Below are 22,054 nucleotides of genomic sequence, written 5' to 3'. Positions count from 1 at the left end.
CTTTCAGCTGGCAACAAGTTATTTAACCCCAATCATTGCAATGAGGAGCTTCTCACTTCTTAAACAACCATGTGAAAAGACACAACCCATGGTCATGGAAAAGATGTTAGTCTGTTTGAGAAGGGTCAAATGTTTGGCATGCATCAAGCAGAGAAAACATCTAAGGAGAAACTATTAAAATTGGTTTAAGAACTGTCCAGCGCGTTATTAAACTGGACGGGTAGTGAGGAACCATCGTCTTCCAGGAAGAAATGTGGTCGGAAAAAAATCCTTGATGGTAATCAGTGATCACTTAAACATTTAGAGAAATCAAATGGAAGAAAAACAACGGTACAATATGATGAGAACTCAAGGGATTGGGACTGAACAGCTGTTTAGTCTTAACAAAATCACTAATCATTGAGGCTAACTGGAAAAAAAAGGGTTCAGTTTGCAGGGAGCATAAAGATTGGACTCTGGAGCAGTGGAAGAAGGTCATGTGGTGTGATGAGTCCAGATTTACAGAGTTCCAACTGGTTCAATTCATCGATATCATTAGCCTTCATGCTTATCAGTTCCCTCTATCAAATCTTTTCGTGCCGACTGTTTACGTCAAAGCACGTCATTCATATCTCAAGTGATGCCAAGGAAGACATGATGGTAAAATGTTCCAAAATGTGGCTTCACTTCACCAGCGTAACAGCGCAACGGGCAATGTAAGTGAGCAAAACCACCAATATGCTGAAGCATTTGTCGACGGCGCACGGTATTAAATACTGAGAGTGCCATGTGTTTGACAGTCTCCAGTCTACAAGTGCAGTTGCCACTAAAGTTGCTTTCACACCAGACCTGTTTAGTGTTTGTTTACTTACACAAGCTCTTAGGCACCGTCACTGTTGATGAATCCTTCTGTTACATTTTGAATCAAGAGTCATGTTGGCACACAATTACCCTTCTGTTTTTAAACTTTAGCTGTTGTGCGGATAATCCAACTAAGATGTAGCATCATAATTTGGGAAACTTTAGAGGAGATATAAGATCTCTTTTGTGGACATCACCCAGTAGTGGACTGCTACGAGTACCTGGGAGTCCACGAGTCCACATGAACAACAGATTGAACTGGAGGGACAACAGTGATGCTGTGTACTAGAAGGGCCTGAGGAGACTCTACTTTCTCTGGAAGCTCAGGTCTTTCAATGTGTGCATTGAATTACTAGAATCTTTCTACAAGTCTGTTCTTGCGAGTGCCTGTTCTTTGCCATGGTTTGTTGGGGAAGTAGTGCCAGCAAAAAAGACATCAGTAGGATCAACAAATTGATCCGAAAGGCTGGACATGTGATCGGTAGGGAGTTGGAGTCATTTGTCTCAATGAGGGACAGGAGAACATTGGATACACTGCTCTCCATTATGGACAATCCATCCCATCCGCCACACCAAACATTTGAGGGTCAGAGGAGCTCATTCTCCACTGCCATAGTGAATGCTACAGAACTTCTTTTATTCCCTATTCTATCCAACTGTATAACAGCTCATCTTTTTGTCTCAATTAAGCTACTATGATCAGTTAATTTCCCTTGTGGATCATTGAAGTCTGTCTAAGTCTAAGTCTAAGAAAAACAGTTTTGATGCTCAGTGTGTTCAGTGCGCCATCTTGCCAGGCCCTGATTAAACCTAACTCCCAGCTAATTCAAAAGTGGTCATAGAGGTGAAGCCTTAGTGGAACTGAGGCTAGATTAAAAAAAAATTAGACTCACCTAGTGTCTTTTTACGATCTCACTGTTAAGTTTTCTGCTCAACACGCTCCTGGTTGAATGACCTAGTTTTGTTTTTTCCCTCTTGGGAAACGATTAAAACCTCCGGTCAATGTGGTCCCAAACCTTTTATCTCCAACTTCCACCCAAGTGGTAAAGCTTTAAATCACACAGTAGCCATGAAGTCAACTCGATTCATCATGCAATGAATTAATGAAATGTAAATTAACTGTTACGTTACGTACGTTAGCCAAGCTAGTGAGACCTGTGCAGTCCCCACCCCTTGTTTCATATCAACCAATCAGAAGAGCTCTGGGGCGCTCAATTTCAGGCTACACTACCCAAACTGAAGAGTGCGCTGTACATGCGCATTCACGTGCAGCAGTTCACCAGTCCACAACACTGCAGGCAAGGGCCATCTCAGCTCTTCCCCACCGAGCATTAACAGGAGATGCACTCGGGCACAACAAACTATTCACACACAACTACAAAAGTGTTTATTACTTAATATGCATAAGAATATTTTTGACAAGAAAATTTATACAAGATGATAATCCTTCCCTGCACAGCAGCGCCCTCTGGAGGAGCCATGCCCCTAATGCAAAGACGCCACTGAGCATATCTAGCATACCGACATGAGAGAAGTATCATTTCTCTAATCCAGCTCTCTTATTGGAAACGAATAACTGTCAAACTGCCTGAACTTTAAGGTTATAATAATAATATTTAATAAATTCTTCTCACACTTCTGCATGTTAAAGCATGTTTTCCCCGCGAAGGCAGTCCATGCACGTTTCATATTTGACCTTCTCACCACTTAAACCCACTGGTTGAAGATTCATCGAAGCGTTAAGAATTGGGCGTCAGCTTTGTCCTCCATCCTTATTTCTGTATCATCTAGAGTCTAAATCCTCTTGCGTTATTACAGAAATAATAGCCTGACCCTTGGGGCACATCCACATTCATATTTGCTGCTGCCGCCCTGTTATTGCTTAGGGTGAGGTCTGTCACCAGTGTTTACCATTGCCCTTTAATGCTCACCCTTTGTCGCCGTTAAGCTGAATCTAATGAGATTTTCATAGCATCTTCTAAACTGTGCAAACAATGATTGAGCCCATTGACGAAGCTGTTTCTCTGGGTTGCAGTGCAGACCCTGGTCGCCACCTGGAACCAAACCCTGAGCAATGCCACGAGCCAGTGGAGCGGTGAGTTGGACACATTTCTCCTCTCAGATGTGTGAAACTGAAATTCCCCACATAGTCAAAGAAGAGTTGTTGTGGAATACCCCGCAAGGGAAACAAGTTTGGTCTGAACTCGGATTGTAGGGACCTACTTCAAAGACGAGAGCAATACTGGAAATAGATTTGGCATCGTGCCACAGGAGACGATGCTAAGCTCAGCAGAACAAAGCACAGGAGTAATCATTAAAATCTGTGTACACAAACAGCTTATTCAGCTCCAGAATTTATTACCAACATCATTGGGGGCATGTGAGAATTTAACCATGGCTATATGTAACCCTGAGTCATGCAGTGAATGCACGGGTGTCTGTGTATGACATTTCTGTCCCCACTTTTTAGGCTCAGGAATCTACTGTGACACCTCCATCGATGGCATTGGCACCTGCTGGCCCCGGAGCAGCGCCGGCCAGATGGTGTCACGACCCTGTCCGGAGATGTTTTACGGCGTCCGATACAACACCACCAGTGAGTTCACACGTCAGCTCTCTTCTCTCAGCAGAGCCCAGACACACTAGATTAAAAACAAGAATTAAATTGATCGCCAACCCTCCCCCTTCCCCAAAGTCCCCTGTGGGCAAATCCTGTTTATGTAATTGTGCATACAGAAATTTGCATGAGCATAAAAATTGGTGAAGAAAAACACATGTGTGTACAATAGGACGGCTCTGCAGATAATAGAACATGAAGTGCCAGAAGGATGGAAGCAAAAATGACATGATGCGTTTAGCTCCCGCTGTGGAAAGTGCTGTTTGTATCTGGACTTAAATGGTAAAAAAAGAAAAGAAAAGAAAAGAAAAACATCACATAATGCAACTTCAATCACTCAAGTGTGAAAGGCACAGGCTTATTAACTCTTTGGGATCTCTCTAATTGAATCTTAATGTTGTTTTTTGTGTTTAAATTGGATAAAATGTTAAGTCAAATTAGTTTAAAAGCCAAGCTTGTGCTGAAAGCTAACCTGTAATTTATGTATCATATTTCACAGTATTGTTCTGAGGAGGCCCTAAAATGAAAAGGGAGGATCAAAAGTATGTTTATTCTACACTTATTTCCAGTAAAATCTACATTTTAAAGAATGATCTGGGTCAAAGAACTAAATAATCTGAACTATATTTATGTGCATATATTTATGAAGTCAGGTTTTTTCGGTCTATGTTCTTATTTTTATTTTTTGTTAAAATAAGAAAGTGGTTCACGTTTCTGCTCTGCTGGACTCGTCTGTTAAAGGTTTCTTTTTAAGGCAAACCAAAGTTAAATTGCTGCAGCAAGCTGATCTGCTCTCTGCTGAAAGAAAATCTTCTCCCAAAAGGGTGAAATAAAAAATTAATATGTGTGTGTATCTATACTCCAAGATGAAATCCAAGAGGGATGGCTTTCTGCTTGTGGTCTGTCAGCCACTTTTGTCGAGAACAAGGACCAAAGCAACAACGGCTTGAAACTGAAGCGAAAATATCTGAGAGTTTAATAACGCTGAGGTCTGGGTCCCAAAAAAAAATCCCTGGCAGACTTCCATATGAAAAGATTTAGCTTTTAGACACTGAAAAAAGTTTCAGCTGCAAAACATTATGTTCTATTATAAAAACAAAATCTGACAATAAAAGTACAAACACAGGTGTTAGGAAAATAAAGTTTGGCTAAAAATAGAGAACTGAGAAATGCTACTTTTCAAATTTTAAAGGACAAGTCTGCAGGGTGCAGTGACAACTACTGGTGAGATGGCAGATTGCAACCAACTAAAGTGGCGGAGAAAAAGACTAGCAGCGATGTGTGGACAAGAAACAAAATGTTTGGGGATGAAAAGTGGACAGTGGCAAGTTAAACCGATGGGTAGGAGACACTGTCTGTGATGGTGATAGTCAACTTGGAGCTTTGGTGAACCCTGATGGATTGGCATTGCTCAAATGTTATGTTTTTTAGTGATCTGTCACCTACGAAGAGTTGAAAAACGTGTTTTATATGTGGATAGGCATTTAGCTCCCTCACCACTTTCTTTTCTTACTTTGTTCCTCCTGGGCTACTGTAAAAGAAAAAAAATGTAGAAAGGAAGGGATCAATCTAAACTAAACAATATATATAAACAGTATATATGTATGTATATGTATCCTTCTAATATAGCTCATGGTTATAACGTGGTCAGTCATGTCAATGAAATGTTCAACGTTCAGATGGTAACATCATTTGTAAGTTGTGAGAGCACCATTGCTAGGCAACTGTTGACGCCTAGGAGCCAGCAAGGCTAACAGTTAGCAAGCTAACATCCGGGTAGGACATGTGCAGATGAAATTTGAATATCAGTATTTTCCTCAGACATAATATAAAAGATAAACTCTCTAAATTACAGTATATTAAGTTATTATCCACCTCCACCATTTCTGAAAATGTTGAACTTCCAGAAAATTCCCACTTACAATGCACCTGAGAGTGGAAATCACATGCACTCTGCTCATGAGCCATTAAATGAAGCAGCATTTCAAGGCAGCAGTATGCTATCCTATTTATAAATTCCCTTAAATCCAACACACTAGATGTTTAATGTTGGATTTTTGATCATTAAAATCTTTGGAATTTAAAATTAGGCGTTGCGGCCCTTTAAAGCTTGTTCAGCAAAATGATGAATAATTTAACTCTAATGAAACAAAATATAATTAATCAGATTCATATCTATTTAATATTTTCATTCAGACAACATACAAGAGGAAGAGTCTCATATATATTAACCTTTAATATATCCATAAACACTGCGTAAACAAAAAATTCCCCCAACAACAGTCTTCCTGGCAGTGATCCTTATCAGATGTGTGTGATGTGTATCTATGTAGGACACTGCAGCACTCTGAAGGTAACACAAACACCCCACCAGGAGACATACAGCAAACACAATTAGCTAAATTTATGAGATGAAAGCTGGTGTGTTTCTTGGTAATTTAAAGTCTAAACACCCCGCGGGACCCAGGAGGAGAGAGAAAGTAAACTACGCTGTAATTCAGCCAGACCTCACCAGTAATTTGACACTGCAAGCTTCGTTTCACCTTCAGGATTAACGTAATTTCCATTCAAGCATGGCCTAAAAGCCTAAAAGGGACCGGCTGTCAGCTGACTTTGCCGGCAAAGGTCAATAGTTGAGGTGTTTTTGAGTGAAAAACTGAAAACTGTTCAGGATGATGACGTGCTGTGGAGTTTCACTCAATGTTAAAACCTTAACTGATGTTATTACAAATAACAAATGAAGGACGCCTGCTTTAAATTTGAGGATATTTAGTTTTTTTTTTTTGCGTGCCCTCATTATTGATTATTGACTTTTTACTGACAAGGTCAGGAAGGCAAAGGGAAAGCATTAAATTAAATACTTGAGCTGTGGTTTTGTTCATTCATCCGTTTTATTGTTGATCTCGGAGATGCACAGTGTGACCTTACAGACTGTTGTTAGGCTTTAGTTAAGAACGTGCTAACTCTGCTTTCATTCAAGGAGCTACGTTTTTTGAGTTGAATGTTGATGCTTTGAACACTAAATGCAAATACAAGGCTACAAGACTTTTCTTTTCAGAGTGATGCTATTCAAAACTTCTAAATTGTTGTCATCCGTGAAAAGCAAACCCCATCGGTTACAGATCTACTTTCTGAACAAGTAGTATGCTTACATACTAAGGTTGAGGGTAAACATGACGCATTAGCATTTGTGACATTCTTGTTTGTCTTTTAACTGAGCCATTTCTAAGGAGGAATGACATGAGAAGATATGAATTAATTAACGCATTAAACACTAGCTAAGAAATTTAGACTGATCTGGCAACTCCTGTGGTTGCAGGTGGTAGTGCATAGAATATAAACAAAGCGCTAATGCAGAACTTTAAGGTTTATGTGGTGTCCATCGGCTTTAATTATTTTAATTGTTTACTAATAGTGATCGTTGAAGATATGCTTGAAAATTTAATGTGAATTCAAGATTTTAATTTACACCAATACTATTCAGTGAACACAGGATTCAAAATGGTTCTTATGACGCAGTGGTCAACACTTTCAGAAGTTTAAATTTAAATATCTGCGAAACAAACCACATCCTCATCAGTCGCAGATGTACTTTCTGTACAAATACTGTTGAACTAATGTGCTAAAAAACGGCAGTGAACATGATAAACATACCACTAAGAGCATGTTATATTTTTTTTAGCATTTAGTTTGTAGCATTCTTATTTTTATTGTACAGATCCCGTTTATGCTGTGGCCACACTTATAATAATCTAAACTGTTTAATGAGAAATTGTGAAGCCGAACACGGGGCTACAAGACTATTGTGCTAAAATAAAACGGTGAACATGGTAAACATATAAACATTAGCATTTAGCTTGCAGCATGACTGTAGCTGCCATGGTTTTCTCTTGTGCTGAATCACACCTGAGCTGAGGTGCAGTTTGTCAACTGCTTGGGGTCCTAGACTAGTACGGGGGGGCCCCCAGAAGGGCTGTGAAACTTTAAACTTCAGCAGTGGCAGTGTGCTAAATTTTCAGTGACAGTAAGTGACCTCCCGAAGGGGCCCCCATCTGACCTGACTCTGCACAATGAACACAGTTACACGTCGTGTTCACGAGTCTTTAAAGTTGGCAAGAGTGACAATAATTAAAAATGAAAAGAAGTCATTCCTCTAGGAGTAAAACTGAAAAAAAGACAGGAAGACAGTGGTAAGTGAACCAGATAATGACCGTTAATAAAAAACAAAAAATTCATTCTGCTGGTGAATGAGCTTCCGTTGGCGTCACATTATTTCATTTGTGCTTTAGCTAACATAGCTAGCAGAGCAAAGCTCTGTTGCTCTTGACCAAGTGGACTAGAGACTAGAGTGGACATTTTTTTTTTTTCCTAGGGTCCCGGTGGACTCAAGACACACATCACATCTGTTCCTTTGCCCTTGTCTCTCGCCTGCCATTTGCTGCTCACATGACAGAATATTTGGCGCCGTGTTGGCTGTTTTCAACTGCAAATGCAAATTGCAGCAACAAATGCAGTTTGGAACGTTTCGTACAGTCCAATATATATTTTGGTGAAAATAAAAGCTTTCTGTTGACAGGAATGTACTTTAGTGCAATCTTAAAAGTTACGACTGCTTTTTTTCTTCAAATTCTTCTCTTGTGCCACATCTAAAATTTTGGTTTTCTTATTTGTTTTGATTATTTCTTTTTAAATCCACTTTGACAAATTACACGTTTTTTGAGAGCAAAAACCTTCACGAGTTAAACCGTGATTTTAACATTGAAACACCACAGCAATTCCTTTGTAATGAGAGTGCAAACACAGCAAGTAGGTTTCTTTCCTTCTTCCTTTTGTTTTTTTTTTTTTAATCTGTGAATGGATAAAGTCCCAAAGCTTTTAGGTTTTGGCTTTTAGTTTAGTACAAGAAAGAAGGATTTATAATTTCTTCAGCTGCTCAGCTTTAGTTCGGTCTTAAGATCAGTTTGGATTATAATTACAAATCCTTTATTTGTCCTACGTTGGGGAATTTGCGGAAATTCATCTCTGACTAAAATATCAAGATATGGTTAGCATTTCAGATGCTCTGCATTCACATGTACAGTGTGTTACAACAAATCTGAGGCTAAAATCCAGATGTGAAAATAAAACGATGGGATCAGTCATTTTTGCAGAAAACGTCTTTTCAAGCTTTCTTTCTGAGCAAATGTGTGTTTCGTGGAGGAGCTGAAAAGTGTTCGGTCTTCAGTTTAAGACTACTTGATTTTTCTTTGTCTTGGTCTCTGGTGAAGTACTCAGAGAAGAATGTGGAGGTACAGGCTGAACAGGCAGCAGCTGATTCATTTCCACTCCATTTCTCCGTTAACTGATTTGCTGCCACCGAGAGACAAGGTCTCTATAAATTCTTGCGTTTCTGTGTGCTGTGCAAGAACATTTTTTTGCACCGTTGTGTCAGAGCTACGAAAACCAAACAGCGGGCGTCGTCCTTGATGAGAAAATATCTTGATTGCAAAGTTAAAGGAATATCTTCTCTTGAGGATCAGCCTCTACAATCTGTGGGTGATACGGTCCGATGGAGCTGCACAGGCTCTGGATGACTGGAGAGATTCACGCTCAGCTCTGGCTGACAGAGGAGGAGATATAAATTTACTGTATGCCTGTCAAACATCTTCCTGGGTGGACCGTCTTCCTTCGTGCAAAGAAAAGACATTTAAATGCACATCTGTTTTTAGAAATCTGGACATATACTGGACAGAGACACAACCTAAGACTTAGAAACTACAACATCTATATTCCCTCTGATCCATGTGATCAGTCAGTCCAGTCCAAATATAATAAGGGAAAGACTTGACAGACACAGAGAGATGATGTGACACTTTAGTCCTCGTTATCCACTTTCTCTGTCGGTATCCAGCTGCTGGATGTAAACGCTGCTGCTGCAGCTGCTCCGCTCGGCTGTGCTGCCGAGGCTGTGTTTGGATGCGGTTGTTGTTCCGGCTCCTGATGCCGGGGTTTAGTCTACGGTGTTACGGACCCGTGCAGCTGTTACTTCTTCTGTGATGCCACAAACGCACGACGGGAAGGATACGTCAATGCATAACCATTCATTACTGCATGTAGTCAGCGTTACACCTGCTAAACGTGTTGCAGGGATAATTGTGAGAACAGAGCTCTGACAGATATATACGGGCGGGATCTCGGCAGCCGTCAGTGTTCTTCCTATTTTAGGATTCTCTGTAATGCAGACTTGTGTGTGACAGACACAGCTCAGGATGTACGCTCTGTCACAGCCAGTATCCACCTACAGTATACTATATTGTATTGTAACGCAAATTGTTTGCTTCAGGTTTTCGTAATTCTGCAACGATGAAAGATAATTATTTGTGTACCCGTCTGAATAATGGCATGATGGATATTGCATGATTTCCATGGCTACCAAGTTAATTACAAATTTTTAAAATCAGTTGTAATTGGAAGTTAGTGACCACATTTGCAAATAATTTGCTGTTCGAATGAGAATTGTGCCATTAGAAGGAATTTGTGGTAAAAATATAATAACAATTCACTGAATAATTGGCATGGGGAATGCCATTTTGTATTAACAGTATATTAAGTAAATGGGGACGAAACTCACAAAACTCTAACACGCTGAAAAATGTGGACCATTAAATTAACAGAAGCCTGATTTATCCTCGTAGTCGATTTGCGGCATTGATTAATACAAATTAAGAAGATGGACTTTATGGTCCTCTTCTGAGCCTTAAAATGCTTCTAGGAAACGAGGTTCAATGCGATGAGGGTTCAAGGAAAGAAACTGTTTTCAGTGTTTTCATCGTGACTCGTGCGCCAAAGAGGGAGCGTAATCACTTAATGTTCACTAAAAGTTTAACGAGCGAAAGCTTCGGAGGCTTTGTGCTTTCAGTCGATCTATAATCAGGTAGAACATCACATAAAAGCTGCACAATGTTCCTGTTTTTACACAGTAGTTAAAAATGGATATAATTACATTACAAGGCATATAACATGAAACTAAAATAAAAAAAAGGGGGAGTTCATAAACAGAAAACAATCAAAAATGGCGCCTGCGTGTTTGAAATTGATCAGAGAAAAAACAAACATTTAATTGATTTAATTTTAAGTTGATTTTTGTCAAAAGAAATTCAACTTAATTCAAACATAATTTTCATGGTGGCACGCGATAGAAGAATTTTGTGGAGCTAATCACAGTGTTAGTTGGCAGAGGAAGCTGTAGTAAGTGATAGTGGGACAGTAATAAGTGGCTTTAGGAGAAGACGGGAGCAGGGCGGTGAGTCTTGAGTGGGCTCTTAAAAGCCTGAGAGGATGTATCTGCTATCCTCAGATCCAGAGGGACATTATTCCAGAGTTCAGGTCCGTGAGTGCAAAAGTCAGCTTCCCTGTCCGTGTGAGTTGTTGCGGGCAACGAACACAATATCTGGGACATATTTCAGCTGCAGATCAGCTCAGGAGCCAAACACGAATCCAGGGGAAGATATACAGACGGGAAAGAGGATATTAAACTGGGCTCTGAAAGTTTTCTGCAGAGTAGGAGAAGAAGGAGGATATGAATTCTTGTTTCTGCTCCAGTTACCGATAACATGAACGGTTACAAACCGGAGTCAGGAGTCACAATGTTAAACCTGCTAAGCTAAGAAAAACTTATCCTGACCCACTTGAATGGGAAAGAATAAAACTTTATTCAGAGCAGGGCAGGTTCCGCTGCAGGAGGTTCGTAACAAATGAAAACAAAGCGAGTGAAGCCCATATTTATTGTGTGTGAGGTTTGTGCCTGCCCTGAATAGTCGCACTGTGGAACAGCACTTCCGCGAATCAGGAGAGAGGTTGGATATCCAAAATTAGATTGCGACAAATCCTCCACTTAAGCCAGACAGAAGGAGCGAGTGTGCACAGTTTCACCCGCCGCATCTTTTTATTTATCAAGCTGATCACATTAGGACGGGTGAATAATCCGCCGGATGAAGAGTTAACCCGATCAGAGCTGGTGTGCACGGTACAAAGCGCCGACTAACATGAGATCAAGTCATCGCACCAGAGTGGGACGTTACAGTATGGTCGTGGTTTATGTTTTGAGTTTATTCGCACAAAGTCGCACGAAAAAGGTTGCAGTGTTTAGTCTCTACAAGGTTGGATTAAATCGTAGAGAGGAAGGCACATTAATGGGGAAAACAAAGGATGACATTATCTTTTAATGACAACCACAATGACAATGATGAATACATCAAAGTAAAAACAAGGCACGACAGATGATGTGGGTTAGTAACCGTGCACCTGGTTGAGTAATTTTGTCACAAGGCGAAACAGAGCTGACCCAGAAGTGGAGGCTTTGTTGTGAAAAGTGATATCATCAGTTGCAGATGGTTTAGTTGTGAATAAAGTGAACGCAGGTAGGAAGTAGCCTGAAATGCCAGCCCGGGAGCAGGCAGGGTCGTGAACGAAGGGCCGTTAAAATAATAATGTGAAGCGACAGCCTGGATCAGGAAGTTACCGCACGGATATACTGCAGGGTTGCATTTATGCATAGGCTCCAGGCTGATTAGTTTGCCACACCCAGAAACTCACAGAAAGTTGGAGGCAAAACAAAAGCAAGAGTTACAAGGAATAGGGGAGAGAGCACACCGAAACCATGACACGGGTAATCTCTCTGGGCGCTGAGCTGGTCTAATCCTCATGGGCGGTTCACCGTCGAGACAAACGGACGACCCTCTGCCAAAACTTTTCTGACCACAGGGTTTGGCTAGCGGTCAGTGGCGGTCACTGCTTTAATCTCCCTCATCCTCTGAATATCATCCAATCTGTCTGTTGAGAAGTTCTGGTTGTCCTCACCCTTTGGGCAATTTCCATACGGTTGAAAACAGTCCAGATTGTTTCTTAAAATCTGCAGATGCTGCAGTGGAATCCCAATGTGTTCTGGGAGACGGCTCCCGCTAAAGCCAGAGTTACAGTTGCGCATGTAGCATGTAGCTTTTATGAGCACCTTCCCAGAAATGCAAATACTGGACGTAGCAACGCAAAACTGCAACAGCTGGGATTGGTCTGGAGGGCATTTACTTGTCCAACTCATTGAATGGAGCGGCTAAACCTTTTCTGTAATCTTGTTTTTTTTCCGTGTGTATTTTGAAAGTTTTGCTCGGTTAAGCTAACCTTTTGTAACCTTCACCATGATTCCTCCATTGGACACCATCCTTGGTTTCTTGTGTGCATGTCATGCATTTGGGTTGTACCTCCTTGCAACATTTGTTACCATGTAGTGGTGTAATTATAGACTCATTCATTATCTGTAACCTCTTGGAGCCTTTCCCAGCTGTCATTGGGCGAGAGGCGGCGAACACTCTGACCAGGCCAGTCTATCTCAGGGCTAACACAACAGAGAGGCAAACAACCATTCACACTCACACCTACGGCCAATTTAGAATCACCATTTAACCTCATGAGCATGTCTTTGCACATGGGTGGGTGGGTAATTGGGTTATTACAGACTCATGAGGTATAAACAACAACACCGGCTATTTTGGCGTTCGATTCGATGGAGTGTAAACTTTTCGTCACGGTCTGTTTTTCTCTGACTGGCATCTGTAGCCTGTAAGCTAGTGAGTACACTGGCTGTGTTTTCCACGGAGAGGAAGCTAGTCAGGATCATGTCCAACTGATTATTTGACTGCATTATAAGAAAGACCAGCAATGTTCAGTGTAAGTGAGTAACTTAATTCAAATAGTGAGCTATTGGATTATATTTATCGTACAATTGGGTTGAACTGTAGACATCTGACTTCAGTGCACATTATTATCAACCACTTCGCTGTTCTGTTTTCTGGTTGTGCTTCAGTGAAAATGATACTTGATGAACTGAATTAGACGAATCACTTCATCAATACTAAAGGTAAAATGACGCAAAGCAAATGAATTTGAAAGACGGAGTATGGGAACGCCCTGGATGTCATTATGGGGCGTGTTTTGACTGACATACCTCCGCAAGCAACTGGAGAGTCCTTCCATATCTGAAGATGTACTGCAACGTCCAGGGTAGTGTTTCTAGAGCTTTCTCTCTAGGAATTTGCTGCCATCTGGTTGTTTGGTGTGCTGAAGATGAATCAAATAACTTTTCCTTGATGGGCGACATGGAGGTGCAACAGAAAGATGCAAAAGCGAAAATACACGTTTTACCAACTGTGCCAAAGATACTGCGATGTTACATTTCTGGTCTCACCTTTATCACTACAAGTTCAATATCAAGCAAATTAGTTTTCTTCACACACGACTTGCAGGACTATGTCAGTTAGAGTGGCCTCTAGTGGTTACTGGTGGTATTGCAACCTCAGTCCAACAGCAAATAACAATTGCTCAGTGTGCCAGTGTCTAGTTAGACTGTTGTTCATTTCCATTATTAAAGTGATTATTACATTTAAACACCTGACATCAACCAAGATTGCTACCAAACTAATTTTCGTTGTGTGGACTGACATTACACTTCTTAATAATTTTAACCATTCATCATGGGGTATTGTCAGTGAAGAGGATCATTTTGCTGGTTACTTGACATTTCTGGTATGCAGCTGGGGTGGCTTAAAATAGTAATTTTTTTTCTCTCTTTTGCTGCTTCCTGTTCCCATCACAACCAGGAAAGATGATATTTATGGAGTCATCTGTCATAAATAGTATTCTTTACATCTTTGATTCTTTTGCCTCTGCTCAGATGGCTGCTTACTTCCACCTACATGACATCTGAGATGCCTCCAGATGATGTCAGCGAACCTGTAAACCCGTTCACATGTTAAGTTAGGCGACCTGGTTGCAGACGTGACTGATGTACTGTAGTGCGGATACTGTGATATCAGCACCCCGTAGCCTGAAGGCGCTCACGTCACTTCATTGCATGTCACTTTGTGCTAAGATGGCTCTAAAAGAGTCCGTCCGTGTCAGATTGTACAGTATTAATGTGACACCTCCAGACTGTGCAAATATATATATATATATATATACACTTGATGAAATGTAGCACTGTGATTTAAATAGAAGATGACAGCCGTGGCACGTCATCGACTCTTGACGTCTGTGTGAGTTGCGCTGATGACCCCCTTCAGTTCCTCCGGTTTTGTTCCGTGAACCATTTTCCTGATGGCGTCTCGTGTTGGTGACGTCACGTGCCACAAGTGCTACCCGTTTCGTTTCCCTTGGACGCTGGCGTTGAAGTAACAAAGCGAACCTCGTCTATTGCCAATTTGGACAACTCAGCGGTGATAGACAGCCATGGAGCCTCCATCAGAGACCTCAAAGTGATGAAGGGCCCAAACCAAGGCCAATGCTTCCTTCTCAATAGTCACAGGTAAAAGTTGAACTTCTCAGAAAAGTAAAGGGCCAGCCTCATAAAGGACTTCAGGACTTCAGCAAAGAATCACTGCTGGCAGTGACCATATAAATAGCTGCCATTAGCTTAGCACAAACACTGGACGCAGTATTATCTGCATGCTACCGCTGTAGCTCTTTAACATGCTGCTGTTCACATTTGAGCTAAGCAAATTTAATCTCTTCAGCAGAGATCCTCGAGCCGTAGGGGGTCCACAGAGGAACTGCATCGGGGTTGCAAAATCTTTGGTTGATTAGACATCTTTTATATATATATATTATAAATTACTTTAAATAAACAAGGATCCAACATATTTAGTAAACAGCGTGAAAACATTGAAGACCTCTGACCTACAGCAAAAAGCATTTTTCTATCCCATGTTTTCATTTTACCTGTAATATGAACATATATTTTCTTAAATGACTCCTCATAGTTTTAGTATAAAGTAGATTTAAGTGAAACTAGAGAGTACTAGTCAGGCCACTCATGTCTAAAACACCACAGTCTCTTTTCTGCCAAGTGATTCATAAGTGTTGAAACACTAATTGTGCCTCATTCCCATTGAGGAGAAGAGAGTGGTTTAAAAAAAATAAAAAAAATCTAACGAGGGGAGAAAAAAATTCACATCTGGAGATAAAAAAAAAAAGGCCAAAGGTACCTTCGTTAACCTTCCTGCTGAGACCCGGCCGCCTGGAAAGAAGCCTAATTGGGGCGATCAGCGCACGCTAATCATTACAGCCTCCTCAATATCTCAACGCTCTTCCAGACGATTACAGCGTGTTGTCAAACATATGCACGCAGGGGATGGCGCATGTCCAGGGGGAGTTGTCCAGACCGCTCAGCCGCTGAGTCGTGACAGGTGCCCGTGGTGCTGCGCGCCCTCTTACTCGGCTCAGACTGGAATAGCTTTCTTTGTTGTTGCGCGTCTTGCCCCGCTCGGAAACCCCTTCACCATTTGTTGCCAAGCTTGTCTTTCCCTTAACGGTCCCCGGGGGCAGGCTGATGGACTTTCATGTGGATGTTGTGTGCCGCCCGAGAGTGCGGCGGCAGCTTGTTTACGCGGATGCCCATTTCACTGTCTCCGTGCGAGTTGTCGGGCTGCGCTCCAGTCACGGAGGATGAAGGAGGGAGGGGGGGTGTGAGGGGTTGTTTTATTTAGAAAAGTGCTGGTGGTAAGTGGGGTGGCAAAGCCCTTGGCCCGGCTCACCCTCCTGCTCACTCACAGGGAATGCAATGCATCTTTGTGCTGAATGAGCCGGCGCATTTGTCAAATTCATGGATGTCGGTGCGTAGACGGGGCAGCGCTGAAAATAGAAAACACAAAAGGGAAGTGATGTGCGGGGCTGTAAGTGTGTCAAGCCGGGGTACCTGTGCTCGTCTGCTCACCTCGTTCTGCGCAGAAACAGACACAGAAAGTAGATTATTCTTCTCTCCCCAGACCTCGTTTCAAAGCAGACTGCAGAGTCCTCCGCGGACCCTTGAGGTGTCGAGAGCCAGAACACACAGCCAGCGTGAAAACTGGCATCAGCTGCCTTCAGAGTATTTATATATATAGTTGGTCTTAGAAGTTTCCATTTTGGAAATTTGCGCAGGCTTCAGAGAAAGTGAGCTTTTTTTTCCATCCTCGGCATGGCTGCGTGTTTTTTAGGCGCACAACCGCTCACCTGAACGCTTATGCCAGAGCGGTGCTGGGAGAAAGCGGAGAGCCGCCGCTGCCTGAAAACTGTGTCACTACGGGATTCACGAGGTGTCAGGGAGTACATTTGTTTGTGGAAAAGAGTTTCCAAAGAGGTTTAATTCCACTTCCACTTAGTCAGAGCTTTTTTAAAAAGCGAACTCTCTGTGAAGTGAAAGTCCTCCTTTGAAAATGTTCCCCAAGTATGGAAATGTAATCAAAGTTTTGAAAGTGCTGATTACATTATTACTTCATTAATCCTGCAATTGTGTGTGAATTGCTGTAGACGGTTGAAGCCACTGGAGTCATTTTTATTCTCTCTGTGCAGGGCTGCGCTAATTGTCATTTTCCTTATTAATTAATCTGAACATGTAGATTATTCTGTTTGCTGTGCTATTTATAGATATAAATAACACTGGGCTGAGTAAATATATTATAAATGTAATTTTTCAGTATTAAGCTATTCAAGTAATATATGTTCAATACATATTCAAATATTCCTTTTTTTTATTTCAAACATGTGCAACAGTAGGGTGGTGTTCTTCTGACTCCATTTATCCCTTTACTAAAATATGAGATTACAGATTTTGCGACCCCCCTGCAGTATCTTCGCGGACCCCCTAGGGGTGTCAGACCCCCTGTTTAACACCTGTGCTCTAAATTATTAAAATAAATGAAAAACCATTACAATAAATGCTTGAGAGCAAAAGATAGATATTCTTTATTTATTTATTTTTTCATAGAAAGTAATTAAGTGTTCATTTAAGTCTGACTGAAAAAACATGTAGCTTTTCAGATATTGTGGAAAATGTAAATAAATAATTAAAGCATGAAAATCAAATAGAGGTGCGTTAGATGCTCGTCAGGTTTGAAAAAGAAGTAAACGTTACTGAGACCCACGTGGGACTTATCACGTCTACTCCACTGCATCTAATATCATGTAGTTCTTTTTCCACGAGATCTTTGAGGTGTTGTTACAAATTACGATGTGACTCGTCTGTTGAATAAAGATTTAATAAAAAAGTCGAATCTATTTGCTGAACCTGAGCTTGTACCCACACCGACGAGTAAACACACCCTGTTACAGCTCACATTTTCCAAGTTTGTTTTGCTTCGTGGTGCAACAAGAAACTCAGCAGTTTCCTCTCAATTAGTGAAAATATTATATTATTTTCTTTTCCGGCTGATGTAGGCTTTAATTAGAGCCCAGCTCAGAATGTGCAGAGGAGGAAGACGCTGCTCAGCTGTAGCCATTGATCCGATGTATTGAAGCGCTAAGCCACTGTGACTAAATTTGGGTCAGCGTTTTCGTGCGCGGTGTACAATTACAGCAGCGTTTCTCCTCTGTTCTGCGTTTTTTTCGTGTCACCCAATCTGTAGGATGATGTTGGTTACCAGGCAGTGTGTTTTTGCACGGGCGGTAGTGTTGGGAAATAAAATGAAAAGGGGATCATTTGGCCCTGAGCTTGGCGCGGTGCCCGTGTTCCATCCACTTATACCTACAGCTCCTGTTTCCACTGGGCGGATTTAGCACCTGGCTCAAAACCGGCCGCTTTTTTTAACTCCCATTCACACACAACAATGGTTGGTCACTAAGCAAAGCTTAAGACTGATATGTACTGTAGCGCGCATTCCTTGAAACAAAGAAACCCTCTGTGAGGCTTGCAAGATGCTCCACGGACAAACCTGTCTGCTGTTACTAAAACTCCTGGGCAGCCTCCAGTTTGGCAGCAACAGCCACCACATGTGAACCGTGCCGTTATTTTTGTGGTGGTGGGAGGGGGGCGACAAGCCCGTGACCCGTGCGAACGGCATTTTACGGTTCTGTCAGTGGCTCGCTCCTTACGAGGCTGCAGGAGAATGCTAATCAAGTAGCGCCGCTGCAGTCCTGCCGAGGTGTAGTGTGACAGAAATGGAGAAGCACGGCGGGGGTATCTCACTTTATTCATGAATGCTCTGTACACAAGGCACATGCTGCTGAGGGTGCATCCTATAAATCTAATAACATCAGAGAGGGATCTTTCAAGTCTCGCTTTTCAGTCACAATTTAGTCACTGTTTTGTGCTAATGGCTCATAATGTGCGTTTGATTCAGATGTTTGAGGCACTGAGACGTGATTCGATTATTATCATTTTTATGTGGTTACGTTGTTAAAAATGTTATCTGGAATATGTTGTCCTGAAACGTTGGCCGCAAAGTTTTGCTGAACGTCACGATGCGCCTTGTTAGTCAGAACCGATGCGGAGGAAAAATGAACCGTGGCCCTAAAGGCACCACACGCTTTTATTGTCATAATTTACTTCATTTGATAAAATGTAAAATTTGTTTGTTTATGTGACTTCACTTGGACATTGTGGTGATTTCTCTGAAATTCTCAAACATGATAAACCCAGTTTCGTTTATGGACACGTTTATGGACAAGTTTTCACAGCGTTTACTTTCTTCAGGAAAACCCTGTGATGCCTGGCCATTACTTTGTTAGCCGAGTGTAGCTACATGTTTATTTGCTGCCGTAATGATGATTTGAGGCTGTTGGGATTAGCCTAGCTTAGCACAGAGACTGTAAATAGCTAGCCTGATTTTCTCAAAGACATTGGAGTAGATGCGTGTTTTATATTGTATTATTTTGACTTTATAGTTAAATAAGTCCCAAACATGTTTATTTCTGCCTTAAAGTTCAGTATTTTAACATGGAAGTCTATGAGGTTGATTCAGTTTGAAGCCAGCATCTAGTGGCTAGTAGCCTAGCTTAGCATATAGACTGGAAACTTTATGTGACTAGTGTAGTTAGTTTCACTTCACTGATGATGAGAATAGAATATGTGTGCATGTGTCTAAAGATTAATGTAATTATAACGCATAGAGGCTTGAACTGGTTCGCCCGGTTCTCTCAAAGACACTGAGAATGTTCTGCTTTGGCACTTTAGTCTGTAGTTAAATCACTGAAGCCTCACAATGAAACACTGGAGATTTATGAGTTAACAGGCTGTAAATTTTTTTATTTTTTTTTTTTATTTCTGCTGTAAAGTTTGACATTTTAACATGAAGGTCTCTGGGGACCGACTCAGTTTTAGAGACAGAGCATCTCTTTTTTTGTCACTTTCGCGTTTCCTTTATTTATTTTTTTAATCTCAGAGGAATGTTTTTGTTTTTTTTTCCAATAGTAGACAGGTGGCAGGCAATTAGCTTAGATTAGCATAAAGATTAGCATAAAGACTAGATTTGTAGTCATTCATAGTAACACCTGAGCCGACAGGCTCTAAACATCTTTATTTACTACTGAAATAGTTTCATGAATACATTTGTAGTTTTTATTTACAAGAGCATATAAATGTTATGATCTTAGTACACGCACGTGTTTTTTGACATGCTGTGTCTATTAAAGCATTCATTCATCATTTCATTTTGGTCTATAAATCTGATAAACTGGATGATTCCTTCCTCCTGCTCCTCCTGATGAATTAACTCTTAATTTCCACATTGAAATAATTGACAGACACATGCATGAGTTGTCTGGAAAGTAGTTTAAAATTTATTCTAAATTTAGATGCTTAGAACTTTGCTCCTAAACACAAGGTTAGATTTTTGGTCTCTGGTGCCAAATCAGTCAGTGCCAAAAGCAAACTGCTCCAGTACGTAACACCCACAAATTGTTGTTTGTGCATTTGAGCCCATGTTTACATTCAACAAATGGGCTGAAATGTGTTAATTAGTGAGCTTTAGAGGTGCTGGCATGTGTATTGTTTCCACTATGGACAGGGCCTTATTTATATGAGCCCATAAAGAAACGGGCTTTGCATGTGAACTCTGCTGGAAACAACGAGTAATCCTAACAACGGTGCTACTGCCACATTAAATCTGACTTAATTTGCTTCAGCTGTTGGACTCCCTCATGCGCGCGGACAACAAACTGTACCAGAAATACTGGAATATAGAAATGTGCAGAAATCTTCCTGTGATGTACGTTTAGCTGTAGAAAAAAGACACGTATTTCACCGAGGAGCTCGAGGAGAATAAATATACGGCTAAAAGAGAGTAACCAGTTGTAATATGCTATTATGAGGCCTCGTTCACATCACCTGAGACCTGAGCTTTAGTTTGGTATGTATTTTTAATTTCTCCATTTCTCTGTATTCAGGATTAGCAGGACCTAAGAAGTATAAAAACTAAGGAAGAATAGAACAAGCGGTAGATGTCCTCATGTGTGGACACGTATAGTAATATAAACATTATATCTATATTATAACAAAGTCACCAATAATGTAACAAAATATAAAACTGTTAATTCTCATATCTGAACATTGCTGTGCAAAAGCAGAATTGCAAATAATGAAGTCCCAACGTCCTCAATCGAGTACTTAGCAAAGTTATAGCTCGTTACTGATAGAACTTGTGTGTCATATTAAACTAGCGAAGTCAATAATCATAAATTAACAGGTTTCAATTGTAAAATTAGATGAGGTTTTGTAAAATGACAGCCCGAGTGAAGGAGCTGGACCTCACCATGCAAAGGGTGTGAGCAATCCTTGAGAATACCGTTAGCTTTACGTTGTAACTGTGTGTCACAAAGCGAAGACGTGGTGAGTTGAGGCTTCCCAATTAGCCGCCCAGCCCGTTTAATGATTTGGTTCAGGGAGTTTTTGTCCTGTAGTGACGGATTACCAAACCAAGACACCAAGGCAAAAGATAACAGTGACTCCATAAAAGCACGATAAAATACGGTCAGCATAGTTTTGTCAATGTTAAAACGGGATAGTTTCCGAAGATGAAACAGCCGCTGATGTCCCCTCTTGCATATTGCTTCGCGGTTCTTGTTAAAAGTCAGTTTGTCGTCGATGACAATCCCAAGACACTTGTAATTGTGCACGCATTCAACAGATTGGCCCTTAATGACTGTGGGATCATGATTTGGAGCCTGAGTTCTAAAATCAATAATCATGTCCTTTGTTTTGGATGTATTAAGCACCAAGAAAGAAAGATCGCACCACCTGATAAAATCATCCAAGACTGGACCATGGCTGGATTCATTATTGTGCAGCAAACTTACGATGACGGTATCGTCTGCAAATTTTAAAATGTGCCTGTTTTCATAGACACTTTTGCACATGTCTGTAATAAGGATAAAAAGTGAGGGAGAGAGAACACATCCCTGAGGTGAGCCAGCAGAGGAACACAGTGACTCAGATAAGATGCCATTCACTCTGACTCTCTGTGTTCTGTCTGTTAAAAAAATCTAAAATCCAACCCACCAGGCTGGTATCTAGTAATGAGGATAAAAGTTTAAATGAGGCAGAATAATCTGCCACAAACCTGAAACTTAACATCCCCATATGAGGACGCAGGGTCTCAGGAGGTTAAATACCTGTGTTCACACCTGGCATTAAAATATGTGTCCACGAGTTTAGATTTATTTAACATTTACTGGGTACAAGGGCGAAATTAATAAGACTTTCCTTAATAATGAAAAGATGTCACTTATAGCACTATTATTTTTTGAGGTGATCGTTCATAACAGTGTTTTTTTCTGACTTAATAAATGAAACTGTTGAGTAGGCGTTCTTTAATG

General features: G+C 41.0%; 1 protein-coding gene across 1 annotated transcript in view; it reads left to right on the top strand.

Annotated features, from left to right (window-relative positions):
* Positions 1 to 22,054, top strand: part of LOC125023015 (corticotropin-releasing factor receptor 1-like) — a 68,725-nt gene that overhangs the window by 6,968 nt on the left and 39,703 nt on the right. The window contains exons 3-4 of the mRNA XM_047610071.1: positions 2,876 to 2,935; positions 3,311 to 3,436. Of these exons, the coding sequence (XP_047466027.1) occupies positions 2,876 to 2,935; positions 3,311 to 3,436 (186 nt within the window). The remainder of the gene's footprint in view (positions 1 to 2,875; positions 2,936 to 3,310; positions 3,437 to 22,054) is intronic.

The sequence above is a fragment of the Mugil cephalus genome, chromosome 16 (genome assembly GCF_022458985.1).
Source record: "Mugil cephalus isolate CIBA_MC_2020 chromosome 16, CIBA_Mcephalus_1.1, whole genome shotgun sequence".
NCBI classification, from domain to species: domain Eukaryota; kingdom Metazoa; phylum Chordata; class Actinopteri; order Mugiliformes; family Mugilidae; genus Mugil; species Mugil cephalus.
Note: the sequence above shows the minus strand (reverse complement) of the source record. Positions and strands in the feature narration are given on the sequence as shown.